The 19,582-nt window shown below is 44.0% G+C and overlaps 1 protein-coding gene across 9 annotated transcripts in view; it reads right to left on the bottom strand.

The window, feature by feature from the left end:
* ATXN2 (ataxin 2) overlaps positions 1-18,893 on the bottom strand; it is a 49,660-nt gene extending 30,767 nt beyond the window's left edge. For 3 of the 9 annotated variants that reach the window (XM_066562270.1, XM_066562272.1, XM_066562274.1), the window contains exons 1-7: positions 18,776-18,891; positions 12,125-12,161; positions 10,456-10,515; positions 9,677-9,748; positions 9,319-9,469; positions 2,736-2,860; positions 1,441-1,532 (exon numbers count right to left, since the gene is read on the bottom strand). In XM_066562270.1, the coding sequence (XP_066418367.1) occupies positions 1,441-1,532; positions 2,736-2,860; positions 9,319-9,469; positions 9,677-9,748; positions 10,456-10,515; positions 12,125-12,161; positions 18,776-18,888 (650 nt within the window). In that variant the 5' untranslated portion in view covers positions 18,889-18,891. Of the gene's footprint in view, positions 1-1,440; positions 1,533-2,735; positions 2,861-9,318; positions 9,470-9,676; positions 9,749-10,455; positions 10,516-12,124; positions 12,162-18,775 lie in introns of all 9 variants that reach the window. The other 6 variants (XM_066562271.1, XM_066562273.1, XM_066562277.1 and 3 more) reach the window with 4 other exon arrangements.
* Positions 18,894-19,582: the final 689 nt, after the last annotated feature.

The raw sequence follows: 19,582 nt of genomic DNA, 5'->3' as shown, positions 1-19,582 counted from the left end.
GCACAAAGCTTTGGCAAATAACATTTACATGAATGCAAACCTGGTCCCAGGCCCCCTCCATTGTTAATAAGACAATAAAGGAGAACAGCCAATAATCTTCATTTATTTAAAGTGAGTGCAAAAAATGAAGGGATGTATGGCAACCTCGAGAGGCAGGGAATGATTTCATGTTTTCTACCAGGCCATTAAAGATGAGAGGAAGGGGATGGACAGGATGACATTGTTCAGAACCCTGGTGATGATCAAAACATTTGCTGGAACACAAACTTGTACCCTGATGCAGTTTGACAAACTCTACCTGCTACTGCTTAGCTCTAGGAAGAGAAAACAATCAAACAAGAACCCCTTCAGCTGCACATCTAAGCATTTCATGGAAAATCAGCAAAAGAGCTTCCCAGTTTAGCAGACTGATATGCAAAGCAAGTTGCTTGACTAGGGGGGGAAAAATGGAATTAATTTAAAGCCACCTTCATGTTTTTTAATCTGTTTCCATTAATATCCAGAGAGCAGAAAGATGGAAGACTAAAGTTCAAAAGTACAAAAAGTACTTAGAGCAGTGAAGGGAAGAAAAGAACAGCTTCCCCAGGATTCAAACATAAGCTGATTAGGACACTTTGATTATCACCATGTTACAGGTTTTGCACAAAACACAGAAATCACATTGTTGAACCACAGACCTGTAGACAAGTGCACACACACACACACACACACAAAAAAAATCAAAATATTCACTGCTATTCCTTGATATTGAAAAAACAGATTTCTGCTTTGGGGGTTAAAAGAGTGGGGAAATACTGAAGCCATTTCACAATGGCTGTGAACATCTGCAGTCCATTTGTGTTGCAGTTGCAGTGAACATTAGAGCTGCAGACTCTGGGGAATAAATCACTGCCAGAGTAGCCAGAGCAGCCTTTATACTACTTCTATATTCCAGTTGTTATTATATTTAACTAAAACTTCAGTTTAGAGCTGGACAAGTCTGCTAAACAAGCACACAACCCCCACCCTGGTTATCAGCAGCTTTTCAGCATTCCAGGATCTTCCAGATCAATTGTCTCAATAAAATCAGGGTTTAGCCAAACTGCTCTGCTAGGTTAAACAAAAAACTGTAGGTATAGCAGCTACATACAGATTAATTCACAGCTTTCCACCCTATTCCTGGAAGTTTCTGCAAGAAACAAGCCTTATTGCATGGCTAAATTCAGAAAACTCTGCAATGGCAATGAGCTGTGCCCATTTAAGGGAATATATAAAGATTTCTACATCTAACTATTCACAGAAAGCTGGCAAGGTTTCTTAAGCACCATTCATTCATTGCTTTTGCAGTTATTTGATTCCACAACTTCAGAAACTATGCAAAAGGAGCTGCAGAATATAAAGTTTGTCAAACCAGGGAGAACATTCAATACAAATCTAATAACAAAATATTTTGGAACTTACGTATAAGAAGATAAACTGCTGTCATAAGTTGACACTACACCATAATTTTCTTCATTGTAACGAAACATGTCATTGGGATCCCATCCATTAGACTAGAAGAAAATGATGCTTGTTTTTCAAAATGACACTGGAAACACATTCCCTTCAAATGAAGGGCTGATGGCAGAAGTTAAACCTTCTGCCCTTTTTCCTGGGCCTATGAATTCACTGTCCAGATAACAGAGTTATTAATGCCACAGTTTGTTTCAGGGAGCTTTGTTCATCAGCTGCACAGATTCTACCTTCAAAATTCCTTTTTGTTTTGTTTGTGTGAGTCTTTGTATTGTTTTTATGAGTTTTTTTTTTTTTTAAGTACATGCTCACTCTGTACTAGAAGACTACTGGCTAGCAAGACATACATACATTAGTATCTTTTTTGCCTTTTCCAAAAAGTGCAAATTAACACTCCTGAAACTTTTCAAAAGCACTGATGGAATTACCTGAGAGGCACCACAGGCAGAAGACTCCTGTTGATCTGCACAACTCCCCCACTTCAGTAAAACTGCTATCACAGCACTCAAGCACAACAATAAATGCTTTGAATATTTTATAAAAGCACTGAGAGTACTGGGCATTCCAATAAATCTCAGCTCTACAGTATGGACACCAAAAGTGACAGGAGAATTGTTCTGCCCATAGTCAATATGCTCTAATCAGTAATATTATCTCCTTGAACACACTGCAGGCTGAACACCTGGCTACAAGAATTTCTGCTTGAGGAAAAGCTGACTGCTGTGATATATGAGGACATGGCATTTGAGGCCATATTCTTCCTCTAATGATTCATAATCTGAGACTGTCCCTGTGCTTGGGTCAGGCTTCCATCAATTCTCTCCCTCTGCAGCCCAGGGACACTGAGCTGAGCACAATCTCCCCATCATTTCCAAGTGCAATGACAGTCAGACAGGAATGCTCTGATTAAACATAAATCACTTTGGAGCATTGCTGGATTTGGAGTCCTTAACAAAAGCTGCTCTTTGGCTCCTGGAGTCCAACACAGCTCTTACCACAGCAGCTGCCATTGCTCAGAATTTGCCAAAAGTGCCATTTGAAAGGCAGCTATTCTCAGCCAGATCGCTCCAAAGGGCTGTGGCAGCTGCTGGCAAAGACTGAACATCCACCAGCACAATGCAGGACAGCAATTCTGCTCCTCCAAAGCTCATCAGTAAATTGAAATTGAGGAATTATTTCAAGGCATATCCAGGGAAACAGCTCATTTTCTACTGCTGGCCAGAGATGATCAAAGCATCACTCACGACATCGGTCTCCAGCGCCTCCAGCTCCTCGGAAGCCGTGTTCTCTCCTCCATCCCAAGGTTCCAGATCCTTCTCCTTGTGCTCTCCATTAACTTTAGCACTGATGGCTGAATCAGTAAAAGCATCTGCAACACAGTGGGGAGGGTTGGGACCAGTGAGAGCAGTTTGGGTAAGTTTGCGCGCTGGTTTTGAGCTGAGGAACAGCTCCAACACAGCTGAATCACAGGCACAGTATCATCATCCCCCTTCTCCTGGAGCTGCTGAGAGAGGTGCCTACTCCAGATTAAAGTGCAGACTAACTTCTCCCATATCAGAAAATAGAATTATTTTCAGTTATTTCAAAATGTTTTCTACGATTCCATGTATATTTGGGAGAGAAAAAGAGAAAAAAAGACAACACAAGGATCCTTATTCTTCTAGAAAACCAAAGACTTGTATAAAATTCTTTTCCAACCAGCCCACACAACTGCACGCCACAACAGTGTGCAAATATCAAAAAAGCAGGAAAGCAACTCCCTAAATAGGCAAAATGCAATATTCCTTTCAAATATCCAAATTTCTTCTATTTCCACAACTCCTCAGCACACCAACAGGGCAATTATCCATCAGCTTGGTGCTACCATTTCCTGTGACATGAACAGAGGGGTCTCCTCTCCTGCCAGAGTTTTTCGAAGCAGCAGCTTATCCAAATCACACAGAAAAATTCAGAAACTCTCTACTTTTTGTTCTCAACCACATAAGAGAATAAATAACCAGTAAGGTTCTTCTATTGTTCATAAAAATTATAAAAACATCAAAAAATAAAGATCACAAACATTTATTTAGACTTGTCCATGTTTCATTCAAGCCAGACTTAAAAAGGAATAATACCAGAGTATTTCAATAGCTGTAAAAATATATCTAAAGCCATTCACTAAGCTTTTGTATTTGTAAGCAACTGGATCTCAGAACTACATAAAGAACTTTAAAAAATCAAATAAGCTTGTTATAAGCTCATAAATAAATAAATCAGCCTAAAATAAAGAAGTCTTCAAGCCAGAATTTCCTATCATCATTCTGCTGATAAAATAAGGAGCAAATATTGTAGACCTTTAGAAAAGATGAAATCAAACCACCAGGCAGTGCCAGATAAGGAAAAACGTGGCCTAAATTAACTTCTGGCAAGATGTAAAAATCTGCCTAAAAAAAATAAAATGAACTTTAAAGCTATTATGAAAAGAATTCCCAACATATGAAGTTGGCCAGTGATGTAACAGCTTTTACACAATCACTGAAGATGTTTTAAAGAGAGACTGCTGATACTGCTTTTATTCCTGTTTTAGCCAATCTCACAGTGAAACTCTGCACATAAATTGGATAAAAATTCACTGTGCTTGGTGTCTCTAATAACAGCCAGCACTATCCCATGAAATGCTCACACAAACAGCTTTTAAAATATACTTTATTATAATATATACTATAGATATCAGTTCAAATATCATCTGAAACTAAAAAGGAACACAGTGCTACAACTCATGGTTAAGTAGTAGCTAAAGTGCATGTTTTTAAGAATTTTTAAGAATGTAAACTCTGCATTTACCTTCTCAATACCCCATGGCTTAGCTCAGATAAACCAGTGCTGCTCCTGCCCCAAACATCATTAATTCCATGTTTTATTTCTGCTCAGATTGGGACATTTCACACCAAATCCAAGTTGGAGACTGTTTATGTCTTTTAGGAAACTGAAATTTGTTTCTGCATCTCTGGGAATGGAGGGAGCTCCTCTCCAGTGAGATTGGATAAATATGAATTAGGAGCCTGATGGCAGCACCTGATGAAGGCAATCTGTTTTTCAGAAGGGTGTTTCCTTAATTTCTATTAAATTCCTCCAGGCAAACTCCACACAACTGTGCCATTTTGGATACTGTGAATAAAATACCAGCTTAACAAGACTCATCCACTCAACCCACTAATTTTCTTATTTAAACAGCCACATAAACATTCAGCAGCGCTGTTATTGTAATGATACAGATGAAAAAACACCCAAGTCAAAACAAAAACTCTACTATCAGCAAGTGCTGCAGGTCTGAGGAGGATGTGTGCATTCACTGCTGAGTTTCCCAGTAAATCCAGGATATCACAGGGCTCAGGAAGCTCCACTGCTCTGAGTTCCTCTCTCATTTTACAATTAAAATCACAAGTGAGGCTTTGCCTGTTTAACCTCTACAACTCAAAGAAAACCCAAAGACAGGAGAAATTCAAGCTACAAAGGCACTCCCAGCCACACAATGTGGTCTCAAGAGCATCCAGGTAAAGTTTAAATGCAGCAGGATGGTACCTCAAGGCACAGATCAGAATTTTCCTGGAACAAACAGCAGGGCAGGCAGAATTAAAAACCCAGCAAAGCCTCTCCCAAAATTAATCAGCAACAAAATGGAGAATGAATGTAAAAAAAACCTCTAAAAAGTAACAGTTTCCAAAACAAAAATGTGGCAATTAGGATGATTATTAAAGTAGAAGGTAAAGCATGAGCTGCTGCTGGAAGTGCTGACTGGCAGAGCAATAGCTGACAAGACACTGCCCAGGCTCAGCTTCTCCCTTATCTGGTGCCTCTTATCTCTGAGCTGTTGAAGGAGCAATTCACATGACACCTTGACAAGGCCAAATTTTTAATCAATCTCTTTTCTACATGGTAAAACCCGAGCTAAAGATCAAATGGGACCTGGTGAAGCAAGGGGTTGAGGCTGTAACACTCAATTAGCCCCCACTGCCTCTGTACCTGCTTAATGTGACATTTCCTAAGCTCAGGAGTTGGCTATCAAAGACCTTGTTTTAAAGCCTGGTAAAAAATCATTTTTCATGAATGGAAGAAAATCCCAAGGAGAGCTCTATGCAATGGAAATTCATATTAAAGCAAATTAAAAATACACATTCTGCGAAAAACTCAGCTGGGGCAAATTCATCAAGTGTGTGCTGCTAACTGAGTTAAAAGAAAAAAAGTGCCAGAGCAGAGCAATTAAGAGTCCGGGTTTAATTAATTTCAATGTCTAAAATGCTTGTTTTCACAAACAGATTTTGGTGAAGAGCACAAATGTGCAATTAAGTGCCAGTCTGCAGCTGAAATGCCATTAAACCAATCAGTGTTATGTGCCAAAGGTGCTGATGGCACCCACTGAAGCTTTGATCAAGGCAAAGTAAACTGAGGTTTCACCTTAAAGGTTTCAATAGTAAACTCTGATTTGTTTTGTAACTCCTTACTACTGATTTGAAACATTAAAACCAGTTACCACCGGCTCTGCAGAGCCAACATTTCCTTCCTTTGTTCAAAAGATGCCTTCTGCTATTCCCCTTGCAACACTTTCTCTGGAAGGATGCCACTCTCAGAGCTAATTCAAGGAAAAACTTAAATAGCTAATTCTCTTCTGCCTTTCTTTTCATTGGATTTGTAGCATTTTCCTCAGCATGCCAAAAAACAATAAAAACATGCAGAAGTCTTTTACTTTACCAGTAAGTTATGATGTTTGAATTGTCTTGTCTTTAAAGAGAAGCCAAGAAGGCAACTCCAAAGCCTGACTGAAATTTGAATCCCATGCAAACCAGCTCTGTGGATTGATCAGTGCTCAGGGCTCCCAGGAAACAATTCTGGTGTAGAATCAGGACAAACAGAACCTCCTGCATAAATCAGGAGCCCAAATCACCCAGCAGCAGCAGAATCCCAGCACTCAAAGGTGAAGCAGAAAGATGTGCTAATATTAATGTACAGCCAAGGATTTCAGCCTGCACTGACAGTGGGGTTTTAGCAGCTGATTTGCACTGCACATACAGAAATCGGTGTCAGTCCCTCTTTAGGAGCAGACAGAACAGTCTGGAAGGGGAATGATGGGTGTAACACGGCTTCAGCTGAGTTTTCCAGTGCAAGTTTCATTCATCAGCCTGCCTGTACTGCAGCAAACCTCAATTCCACAGAGAGACACCCTCAGGTGATCCCTCCCCTTCCCCTGGAAGCCAAACAGGCACCCCCAGGAGCTGCAAGTTCTGTGCAGGCTGACAGAGCTGCAGATAAAGGCCCAGCAAACAGGGACACGTTGATTTTTGGAACATTCACAGCCACGACACCCCTCTCTCTGCGCAGACTTAGCAATTTTCCTCCCAGTTTGTACAATCTGGGCAGAGCCCAGGCTTTGCCCAGGGGTGATGCCTCTGAAGGTGCAGTGTCATGCTTGGCACAGACCCCACTGTGCTGCTCCATGCCTGCAGTGCTGCTCCCTCCCCTGAGCTCTCTGGGGGGGTTATCAGCTCCCTGCCCCAAAGCTGCAGGGCTGTGATAGCACTGGGAGCTGCCTGCCAGGCTCTGGCACAGGCTTTTCACACACAGCTCTGTTTTCCTCCTTCTGAAAGGAGACTCCATCCCATTCCCTTTCTGCCCACCTGCTGCTCTTCCCCATTCCTCTTCCAGTCTCTTTTTCAGGATCCAGAGAATGTCTCTGCTACTCAAACCCATTTGCCCACATCCCTCCAGCCCAGCAGGGAAAAAAATGCCAGAATAAAATCCATAGCTACTTATACTGAACTGGGATGCATTAAAATGTTCAAAACAGTATCTTCTGCAGAAATTTATTTAGTTCAAGGGCTCCACAAAATCTAGAAGTCTCCTACAGAGTGAGAAACTACACGGAGAAAATCACAGAATATTTTGAGCTGGAAGGGACCCACAAGGATCATCAGATCCCAGGTAAGCCTCCCAGAGGAGAGCTGATGAAAAGCTCTTTTATTTGACTATGATTTTAAAGCCTTTCCAACCGAGTATTCCCAAATTCTCCTCACCTGTCTGTGAAAGCCAAAAACCATTGAGGGTTAGACAATTCAAAAGTCTCTGTTCCTAGGTAAGTGTAACCAGAGCACCAAGCAGAGACAATTCCCAAAACAAGGAGCACCAAAGTCAGGCAGGAGTGCAGAGCCAGTTTTCACTTTAAATGAGCCACTACCACAAAGATTTGGGTTTATTTACAGGAAAAAAGGCCAGCAGTTCCTTCATGCACATTCACAAACTTCCAACCTTCTGAATCCTTAGTTAATTTCCCAGGAAGCAGAAAGCCCCTCGTTGCTCTAATTGGAAGGTGTGATCAGAGACTGAGTTACACTTTCAAGTGTCATTTCCAGATAATGTATTTTTGGGACGAAATGGAAAGCAGATTAATTCACCCACTCTGACTTATCAAGTTCTGCAGCCTTCCAGTTTATCATGCTCCAAGTTTTTATGGCTTTATTTCAGCTCTCCAGTATTTAAGAGATTTAGACTCAGTCATTCCACCTAATAAAGTGAACTGAGGGACTGTTCAACCTGAAACAGTCATTTCCTTCTAGAAAATGTCCATTGAGCAATTATTCCTAGAAGCAGTAGCATATTCCTCATTCAGTCTGCTCAAAATCTATAAAGATTGGGTGAGGGAGAGCCCAGTTTGCATTTACATTAAAGTGATGTTCATACCAAACCCATTATAAAACAGCTCTCATGTAATTTAAATTCCAAGTCCCATCCAGAACCTGGAACTTATCTGCATTTCAATGCTGCATTTGCTCTGACATTATGCATCATCATCTGGGAAAAGCAAAAATTCCTTGAAACAACAAACCTCTCATTCTGCAGCTTTAGATCAGGCAAGAACAGGTACAAACACAAGGTAAAGAGAGAAATTCTCATTAAATGTCCTCATCTCTAAGTCCCTGATAATGGGAATAAAACATGTGTTCCAATAAGCACTGAGCTCCTGTGACAGTTGTTAATCAGCCTGTAAATGTACACAGAGATAATTTCACCCCATGCCATAAAAACCTGTAGTTCCTTTTATTATTCTTTATCCCAGCAAATCAGCAACATTAAGCAGAAGGACTCTGGAGATTTGCTCCCCAAAACCTGAGAAATCTGCAAAGGAACAGAACTGACTCATGAGCTCTCAGGTTCCAGAAGAATAATCAGGGGCTTGGAGGTCAGACATTAAAAATATGAACACTGTCAGCAAAATTGTTTAATTTGAACAGTTTCAATTCTTCAAGATTTTAAGATTTGTCTGTCACTTCTCTGTATTTTGAAGAGCTTTACCTACAGGTCTACAAGGAACAAAGGAGAAATGAAAGCACATCGAGAGGATTTTAAAAGAATTTCTAACTTTGTTTGCAGGAGTAATTATAGACTATTTCTATGAATGCATGTTTAGACACAGAAGTTCCCTCAGTATAGACTCTATATATCTTAACTCTGAGAAATAACCTTTTTCCAAAGAGTTTCTGTATTCAATGAGTCTTGTATAACACTTAACAGAGAAATTTAGAAAGACATTTACAAAAATGTGTCTACCTCCCATAGAATCTATAAAATATTCCATAAAACCACAAAGGCTTTGCTTTCCAGGCACCAAAACAGCTACTCAAAAATACTTTTTTTTTTGAATTTATGAATTTCTGATTTCACAAGGTGCTAAAGTTTTGTACTCTTTAAGAATGACAAATCTAAATACGAACTTCAGTATTTGGATCCTAAAGCATGTGCTATGAAAATCCTTGAATTATAATCTTAAAAACATAAAAAAAATTAAAACAAATATACCTCTTCTGGCATAATTGGTATCCATATCCTTAAAATGCACCATAACAAAGTCTGAAGACTTGAACAAGATACTCTCCAGGATGTCCTCCCGTTTTGGCCCCAAACTGGATTCTGCAGTTTTCCGATGAGCAGCATCAACCACTAAATCACACTGTGGGAAATACAAACACAGGGCACTGCTTTACTGCACAGTCATCCCCTCCAAAATGTGCAAAAATTGAGGTATTTACAATCTGCTTTAAATCTAGGCATGAACAGTAAAAATAATTCAGAGGAAATATTTAAATTTTCATCAAATGTTGGTTATTCGGTATTAGGAACTTTCACAATAGGGAAGAGTCAAAATCTAAGAAGTTACCTTAGGACTGTAGGTTTTAAAAACTCCTTCATATATACCACCATTTTTCACCTGTACTTCACATTTGGATCCCTAGAATGCAAGAAAAAATGAAAATATAACTTTCTACCAACATGACAAACGACATTACAGTGATTTTCTAAAACATGTGTTCTTTGCATAGGTCATGTAAAGAATGTAAAAATACAGCTCAATTTTTAGCCAAATTTCCTCATTCAGCATCTGCCCATTTATAAATACAATGCTGTGCCCTGCAAATTCAAATAGCTGGGTGTGTATGGGCAGTTCTGAAGGGATTTAAGATATACTCACTGGAGAAGATTTGGTTCTCACAAGACTCTTGACCAGTTAAAACACACAAAGGAGGTTTTGTGCAAACCCCAAATCTGTGCCTGTGTGGGTACAAATAAGGATAAAAGCTTATCCTGGCCTCAAGCAGATGTGGGACAGTCTGCCTTACTTCGTTTTGCCATGTCAGGGCTTCCCTTAAAATCTTGGGAGAAAGGTTTTTAATCCCTGCACATGGACTCATTTTATTTATCCACAACCCTTCTAAAAGAGAGGAAATTCAAAATACAACCAGTGCACCTAAGAAATCTGCTGTAGCTCTGCAAATCAGAGTTAAACCTCTCCCAGCCTAAAATTTCTGTGATCCTTTAAAGCTCAACCTTAGCAAAAAGTGCTTAAAGTTTAATATTTACTCTTTTACATTACAATTAGTGGATTAGTTAAAAATTCTCTGTCATATAGGAACCATTCTTCCAAATATGAAGACTTACAACAACTGATGTCAGTATGTGAACCATTCTCATGTTTGCATAGATGCCATCAAAAGAAATCTGAAAAACAAGAAAGTCATCATGAATATTGAAGAAATTCCAAAAGCCAGAGCACCAAACCCAGCCCAGGCTTTCACCAGTACACAGAAAATCTCAGAAACATTGGGTAAAAATCTTACTCAGGCAAGACACATGGAATGTTTCTTTTTAAATATTAATATTAAACATGCCAGGGGAGATTTTCAGAGGGCCCCTGACTTTTTTCTGACCAGTTAAAGATCTAACACCCTCCCAAACAAGCTAAAAATCCCAGGAGAGCCCCTAATGTCACTCCATTAAGGAAATTCTCTGGCTGGCTGGGTGCAGCTGATAGGCACAGATCTGAGGGATGTCAGCAGGGCTTTGTTTTTAAACAAAAAAAGCCCTGCTGGTTTTAAGAACCATCAAGAGAATAAAGCATTTGCAGAGCTGCAGAAGCAAAAAGGTGTTTTCAGGCCTGCTCAAGCTCATCCTTTCATCTCCCAGCCCTGATTACACACATTAACAGCAGCTAAAGCCATCAAATTGTGGAGTGCTAAATTGCCACCAAGCCTATTATTAATTTAGTCCAAAGTAACTCAGTGCAGCACCAGGACCTGCAATCCTGACTGGGAGAGCTGGGCAGGTGTCCCCAGGCTGCTGGAGGACACATTCACCTCAGTGCAGCTGTTTTGTTGCAATACCTGGTACCTCTTGGTGTTTGTAAAACAAGAGATGCTAAAACAGCTCTTGGGATCTCACCATATTCTGAGTTTTTCAATTGAAAACGTATTTTTCACTGTCACCCACTTTCCTGGGCTGAACACACAAGTCTGGGGACAGCTCAAGCACTCAGTACACAGCACATCCAGATCAACACTTGGGGATGTTTAGTGTTTGTCTATGACCTTTTCCACCAATTTTCCTCAAAGCTTCTTTAGTTTTTCTCAAGTGTCTTGGTATCTTCAATAAACATTTATGTAAGCAAACTGCAGTCTTTTTAAATCTTCCTGCTACTGCTCCATTCCCCAAATTAGGCATCTTTGAAAACCAGGCCAGCAACAAATTGGCAAATATTTGATTAGTGAAGTTCAAAGATCCACTCTTTCAATCAAGATCCATGAATTTAGCTCTGATAAAATGATGTTCTGCAAGTCAAGCCACATCTATGCTCCAGTAATGCACAGCCTTCAGAACAACTAAAGCTGCACATTGGAGCTACTGAGAACAATGGCTCAGCAATTTTATAGTAAAGCTAAACAAAGTAGTTATTTTTATTTCATTAAATGCTGCCTTACTGTCATCTGTTTAAGGGAGAAGCCAATGTTAGAATTTTCAGATAGGAACTAACTCAAAAAGCACTGCCTTAAGTTAAATGTTATTTATATTTACAGCTGCAATTGCAAGAAAATGCAGAATATTTATATTAGCGCAGTCAAAAGTTTAAGTTGAACCTTCCCCCCTTCACCCTCCCAGGAGACTTAAATGAATGTGAGATGCTACTCTTTAGAAAACTGCATTTCACTCTAAAGTATCCACCCACCATGGTATCCCAAGGAAAGAAATGGAGAGAATATTCCAGTAGCTGCCATTCTGCTCAGTTGTTTCCCCTGCCCTGCACTGGCACAAAGAGCACAAAGCACAAACTCACCGTAGGCTGAGGTGGTCCTTTGCCACTGCTGCGGCCTCTGCAATGAAACACACACACATGGCAGATGATTAAAGAGCTGCTGAAACTGCTCCATTTCCTACCCAGCAAGAATTCCAAACCCATCCCAATTCAGAGCTGAGAATAGGCTTGGGAAAAGCAGCACTCCCAGAGAGCAGAGCCTGACAAGGACCCACTGGGTTTATCTCCAACCTGCTGAGCTATCAGCAGGCAGGGGGGTACCTGTGATAAATTAAAGGATAAAATGAAGAAAATACTAAGTTTATAAAATCAGAGGAAGAATAAAATAATAATCCTGCAACTAAAGCAAAATCCAAAATTTTATGGCACACAAAGACAAGATCAGGCTCAAGCCCTACACAGCACAGGGTCCCATCCTTGAGTCAGGAGGCTCCAAATGCTGTCACTGTGTCAGGTTTGGGCCACCCAAAACAGTGACCCTGCCACCGACCACAGAGGAGCCCTGACTGTGAGGTTCCACCTACAGAGCTCAGTTCTAACTAATTCTGTCCATTGCCCCAAAAATACCAATGGCTAAAGCCAATCTGTCAGGGTGCAGCACTCAGGGCACCAGGCTCAGAACACCCTGGCAAGGGTCACTCTGTGTCCTCCACCCCAGGACCTGAGCCCCAAATCATCCCTGCAGCTAAAAAAGTCCCCAACAGCTCCAATTCTTCAACTCCACTGGTGTGCCTTGATTCTAAGCTCCTCCCTTGTACCAAGAAGTCCCAGTTTCACATACTCCTTATAGTGATTTCGATTTGTGTTATGACTTCAGGAGCACTCACTGGAATGTGAGGCAAAAATAAATCTTCTGTTCTATTAAAAAAACTCCTCAATTTTTTAAATAGACTCACCTTACTGACACACAGCCATTCCAATAAAGACACCTGAAGAATCATGCCTGGTATTATCTAAACAACACTGAAATCTAAATCCAACTGGATGTCAGAGAATCAGGGAATGGCTGGGGTTGGAAAGGACCTTAAAGATCCATCCTCATGCCATGGGCAGGGCACCTTCCTCTAGACCAGGCTGCTCAGAGCTCCTGAACACCTTCATTAGATGCCAACTGCATTGAAATGCTTTTAAAAACGCCAAGCTGGGGCTGAATACACCCTACCCCCCAGAATAACAGGCCCTTATAAAAGAGAGCTCACAGGGTAGTCAAAAAATCAAAGGAACTTCTCTCAGTGAGCATAAATAACCCTTCAATAAATTCTGCCGAAATAAGCAAAGCCATCAGAGAGCCATGAAAGGCCTTAATGAGGAAAAAATGAAAAACCACTAAACTATCACCTGACTCATTTCCAACAAGCTTCTGCATCAGAACTGTGGGCTCAGAGCATCACACATGCTGAGGGCATTGGCTGATGGCAGAACTGCAGATTTGGGGTGCCCAGCAGGCATTTTCAGGATATGGCAGAGAGCTAATCTCACAAAAAAAAAGCTCTAATGCAAATAACCTTTATTTAACTACCCATCAGCCTTAACTTTCCATAGGGCAGCTTCACAATGTCAGTCTTGCTCTGGAGCAAATCTCAGCATTTACCAAATCTGACATTTGTTAAATGGCCTCTGAGAGAACTAAAGCTTTGTGAACATGGAACAACATTTTGCATAATATTCAGACCCTTCTCTATCTGAAAGTCATTTCACCAGATGTGGAACCCCCACATAAGAGCCACAGCCCAGTTTGATTTGTCTTTCTACTACAATCAAAAATGTGATCACCATGGTCACCCAGAACTTGGCCAAAGTCAAACGATTTTACCAGTTCCATCTGCTGCCCTCATAGATTTTAGAAGTTCCTCCTTTTCCTCCATCAGCTATAGATCAAAAGTGAAAGAGTTTCGTGTCTTTGCAAGAGCAACCACTCCCATTTTTAGTGACAAAGTATTCTTAGACCTGAAAATAACTGGGTTGCTAGACTGGGCAGAAAGTCTGGAGTATTCCCTCTAAGCATCAACCAGAGTATTCCAGATTTTCCATCTCTTACCACATTTCCAAAATTACTGTTCCTACCCACACTTCTTCAAGAAAAAAAACTGATTGTGCACATCCACATCAGCAAGAACTCCCAGCCTCTACATCAGCCAAAAATTAAAGCAAAAATTCTCTGATCTATCAGGTCTCTTTATAGATCTGACCTCCCATTTTCCAGCTACAACTGTTAATCACAAACCATTGGGGAAAAAAAAAAAAACCCAACATATTCTCCAAGATGAGAAAAGAAATATATTTACCAATCCTACCAATGCAACAATTTAGCCAAAACTGCATCTTCTGCTAAAACCAAAGCCACCAACTTGAGTTTCATATTCCAATAGGTGAAGAATCAATTTCAAAGTATCATTTGACACATCTTTGATGCAACATATGAAAAAAAAACCCTCAGGACCTTTACAAAAGGAGAAGGTAGATGGGTTTTGCCAGATGTTTAACATAATTTGGAACAGGAGAGTAACACAAAGAAATGGAGGTGGGGGGATCTAGGAAGGCTCAGTAGCAATTTAGCACTGCTACCTAAAAGCCCATTTTCATTAGGGTAAATATAGCAAAATTTAAATAAAAATTTCATTTTGCATTGCAGATACATGGTTAAAGGTAAACCTAGGGGAAGGCAGGACAGCCTGGCAAATCCAAGCTGGAAACCCTTTGCTTTGGGGTAGCAAAGTCACAAACTCTGGACAAAGTAACAACTGAGCAATAAAACTTAGTGCCAACCCCTTGGCTCCAGCAGTTACACCCCAAGAAGCAAAGTCTCCATCAGGGCCCAAAAGCTGCACTATAAATGTTGTTTGTTTGGTTTTTTTTTTTCCCAGCAGCAACTTGCACATTTTTTTCTATTTTTATGAGTATTTCCTCAGCATCCCTCACCTCCCTCCTTAATGTTTACATGCCAAGTGGAGTGTTTGGATAAGCAAAACAAGGTCACGCATTTGTATTTTCCCAGTTAATGCAAGGGAAACAAAGTCACTCCTGGATGGGAAAGAAAGTCTCCAGTTTTCTTTCCAGCAGCATCTTCACTTTGAAACTAAGAAATAAATGCAGCCACGCTGCAATCAATGTCTGGAGCAGAAATGTAGCTACAAAGACTTGAATTTAAAGTGTGAATGGATGTTTCTGGAGCACTGACTGACATTGCTGCAGCTTGGAAAGCAAATTTACAGGGTACTCCAAAGAACTTTAGTGCAGAGAGCTGGCAAAGCTTTTCTTCTAAGGGAGAAATCTGAAGTGCAAGGTTTTATTTCATTGCAGTGTTTGGCTCTGTAAAGTCAAATGAATCGAAGATGTCAAATGAAGATTATGCAAGAAGTCCTGCAGCTTTATTTTCTGTAGTTTTTCCCCCACTACTGACAGCAATAATGTCAATTCCTGTCTCCACACAGGGTGACAGCTTCTACAGCATCTGGATATTGAACAACCTGACTCAAGTCTGGCCCAGTGCACACCTGGAACCTCTTGATGGGCTTAGTCATTGGAGAACCTTCACAGACATTGCCATGAATCAGTTGTTCAATTAAAAGTTACTCAAAACCAGGGATGTAACACCACCCTAAAGTGCACTCACAGTGATAAGGAAAGAGGCCTGCAGGTTAAGCAGTCACTGTGCTCAGCAGTTTAGCACATTTGCACTAAAACCCACACAAAGATGTCAGAAGCAACTCAAAAACCTGGGACTGGCACGTGTGAGCAGATCTCCAGAACAGCCACTGCCCTGAAATTCCAGAACCTTGGCATTAAACATTCCCCTTCCCTTCCCTCTGAACAGGATGGTCACCATGCTCTCAAGAAAGGGATGTCAAGGAAAAAGGAAAATAAATGGAGGTAAGAAGTTTGTGTCATTTTCTTTAAAAACTGAACCATGGGGTGGTTTCAGTTTTACCTTTTTGATGGGAAAAAGCCATTTTTAAAGGGCAGTAATTCCATGTATTCTTACAGGATCCCCAAGCCCAGTTAGGCAAGCAAGTTACCCAAATGAAAAATCCCTTCTGCCACAATTGTAACACCACAAGAAGCATCCAAACCCTGACCCTAAGGCGGCGTTTTGCCTTCAGATAAAATAACAATGGGGAAAAAATGAACAAAAAAAGGATGGAGATGGAGGAAGGCTGGGATAGATGCAACTTGCAGCCAGAGGACAGATAACCCTCCTGTGCTTGCATAACAGCAAAACTCCACTCCAACACAGAAAGTGGATGTTAGATGATGTTCTGATAGCACAGGGAGCAAGTCTGAGAACCAAGTCTACATTTTCCCTGATTACAGCTTGCTGTGCTATTGGCATCTCCCCTGCAGCCCAAGCCCATCTGCCATAGTGCACATTAAACAAACACAGCATCTCACTTGGGGCCTCTTGATCATAAAGGTATTAATCCTTCTTTCTTATCTCAAACACCTTCAAGGATGCCTTCATTTCTGATTTTTTCCCTTTGTCTAAAAGCAATTAATGGGATAGTAAAGAACACTGGTTGTTCACATGGGATTTTCCCTTTTCTAATCTGAAATACAGATGTGCAGCAGTGTGAACCCATGGAGACAAGGCAGTGAGCAGAGCTGACCCTCCCCTCATGAGCAGAGGTAGAAGGACAAGTGCTCAGCCCAATTCTTCCAGTAACACAGAAAATCAGGCCTAGGACAGTTAAGTATCAATGAGTTTTCTGCCCAAACTAAGCTTTCAAGAGCAACTTAGCCATGAAAAGTAATTTGTTTTTCCTTCATGGGAATGTTAGTGCTGCAGGGAAATGAGTTGCTGGGCAGAAAGCTTGACATACACTGGAGATGTTTAAGCTTTTATTAAAGAATATAATGTATCAAATTGACACCAAGATGGCAGGCCACCTAAATTTTCATTTTTCTGAACAGAAAAGCCACTCAGCTTTTCATTCACGTGACCAGATTTACAGCATGAACCATCTTTGAATTTGCACTCCCCAAAAGACCAAGGACAGGTGTAGGGGAAGTTCTCTGAAGGCGCTCCATGGGGCTCCAGCAGTGTGATTTTACACACCCTCCATTCAGAAATAACTTGAAAAATTAGGAAAGAAAGAGCATGAACACCTCTGAGGGAGCACATCATGAACACCTCTGAGGGAGCACATCAGTTGTTCAGCAGCCCCATCAGAACCCCCTAAGGAGTTCTGAAATGGAATTTATCCAATAGAACCAGAAAGGCAACACTGGTTGGAGAAATCCAGTGGCTTTAATCTTAAACTTGGGAGAGAATTTGAAGCTCACGTGCCCAGATCTGTGGGGGCAAGTGCTTGCCATCAGGCTGAATTTTAAAAAATAAGCTGGAGGTTTTGTTGCCCTTCACGTTAACCTCTACGGTGCCACGGTGTGTTGGCAGGGACAGAGCCCAATAAACATCACGTCCCACCTAATGCCATATGAAAAAACTATTAAATCGGTGCTCTGAGCTGCTGAGGTATTGTTGTTGTTATTTATTTTGTCCTTTTCATACCATTCCAAAGCTCTTCCGCTTCCAGTTCCACTGGCTGGGAACAAAGTAAAACCCTATTTCCAGTGATGTCCAACAATGGGGCCACTGTAAATTCTGTTTTATTGCCAGTGCACAAAACCGAGTGGGAATAAACGTCCAGTTGAAGAGGAAGATGAATAAAACTCGAAATGAAACTACTCTGAGTGACTGTGACCTTCAGAACTGTTAACGTCCTGCTCTCATCGTTTGTTATGACCCCCGCAGCCCCGGAAAAATTCACAGCGCTATAGAGTTTATTATTTGAGGGAAAGAAAGGGGGAAAATGTGAGTGGATTTGCGTAGCTAATGATCTGAGAGCAGGAGCGGGATCAATCTTCCAGAGGCAGCGAGCGTGGGGCGGGGGGGGGGGGAGGCGAGGAGAGGGCTCAGCCTCTGCAAGATTCCTGCCCCAAAAATCCGGGAAAAAGCGAGGCCGCGCTTGGAGCCACCATCCAGCGGCGCGGCGCGGCCCGCCTTCCCGCGAGAATTTTATTGCGATTTCCATTATTAAAAAAAAAAAAAATCAAATAAAAATACTAAAAAAAAATATTACAAATAATAACGATCGCTAGATATTAAAATAAATTTTAAAATCTAAAAATCACCACCCCCCCCCCTCCACCCGGGTGAGCCGAGGGCGCTGCGCCGCCATCGCGGGGCCGGATCGCCGCCCCCTTCCCCGCCCGGGCCGCCCCCCGGCCCCGCCGCCATCGCTCGCGGCCCTTCCCGCGCCGGCCCCGACACGTGCGGCCCGCGCCCCCCGCTCCCCCCGCTCCCTCCTCAGCAGGCGGGTCACGTCGGCCCGGGGGAAGCGGCGCCCCCCGCCCCGGGCCCCGCGGGGGGCCGAAATGGAGCCTCCGCGCCGTGCCCTCCCCGCGCCTGAAGGGCACCGGCCGCGGCCCGGCCTCGCCCCGGCACTGCGGAACCCCCTCGACGGGGCCGCGAGCGCCGCGCCCGCCGCCATCGCGGCCTCCGCCCCGGCCCCGCCATGCTGCGGGCCCCGCGGCCCCCCTCCCCGGCCGCCGCCGCCCATGGAGGCCGGTGCGGGGCGAGGGCGGGGGGGAGGGGGGCGGCGGGGGCGGGCGAGCGGCGCCCGCGCCGGGCCCGGGGCCGGAGCCGGGGCCGGTCCCGCGGCACTGCGCACCCACCTGCCCATGTTCTGCCTCCCCGCGGCTGACGGGAGGCCGGGGCCGCCGCCGCCGGGGGGCTTGCGGTTGTTGCCGGCGGGCTGCGCCGCCGCCGCCGCTTGCTTGAGGGACATGGCGAGGAGGGAGGGAGAGCGCCGGGGGTCGCGCCGGGCTGGGTGCGCTCGGCCGGTCCGCGCTGCGCTGGCGGGGCCGGGGCGCCGCTGGCTCGGCCGGTTGCTCCCAAACAGTGCGAGCGGGGCGGAGGGAGCGGAGCGCGGCGCGGAGGGATCCGCGGGGGGGGGCGGGCGGCGGCCGGGCCGCGCCGCGGAGCGAGGGCAGCGGCGGGGCCGGGGGGCGCGGCGGCCACACCCGCGGGCTCGGGGCACCCCCGCGGGGCCGGCGGGGGGCGGTGGGGCTGCGGCGGCGGGCGCGGGGCGGGCGGCGGCGCGGACTCTTTACGGGAAGTCGGAGGGCGCGGCGGCGGTGCTGCGGCGGGTGAAGGGGCGGGGAGGGAGGGGGGGGACACGTGAGGCGGCGGCGGCGCGGGACGGCGGCAGCGCCCGCCCGGCCCGGCCGTGAGGCCCCGGCAGGGTCGGGAGAGTCCCCGAGCCCAGCTCAGCCCCCTCGGAGGCCGCCGGTGACACCGGGCGGGGCGGCCCGCACGGTCCCCGCGGGCTGCGCTCCCCGCGGGCTGCGCTCCCCGCAGGCCGCGGCCTGGTGGGGCCCGGCCGCGCTCGCCCCTCCCCGGGCCCCAGCGAGCGGCAGTGGGAGGGCGGCGGGCTCGGGCCGCAGCGCATCGTTCAAAAGAAACCAAGCGTCGAGAGACAA

This window comes from Molothrus aeneus, chromosome 18 (assembly GCF_037042795.1).
Source record: "Molothrus aeneus isolate 106 chromosome 18, BPBGC_Maene_1.0, whole genome shotgun sequence".
NCBI lineage: Eukaryota > Metazoa > Chordata > Aves > Passeriformes > Icteridae > Molothrus > Molothrus aeneus.
The sequence above is the reverse complement of the archived record's forward strand: the minus strand, read 5'-3'. Positions and strand labels throughout refer to the sequence as shown.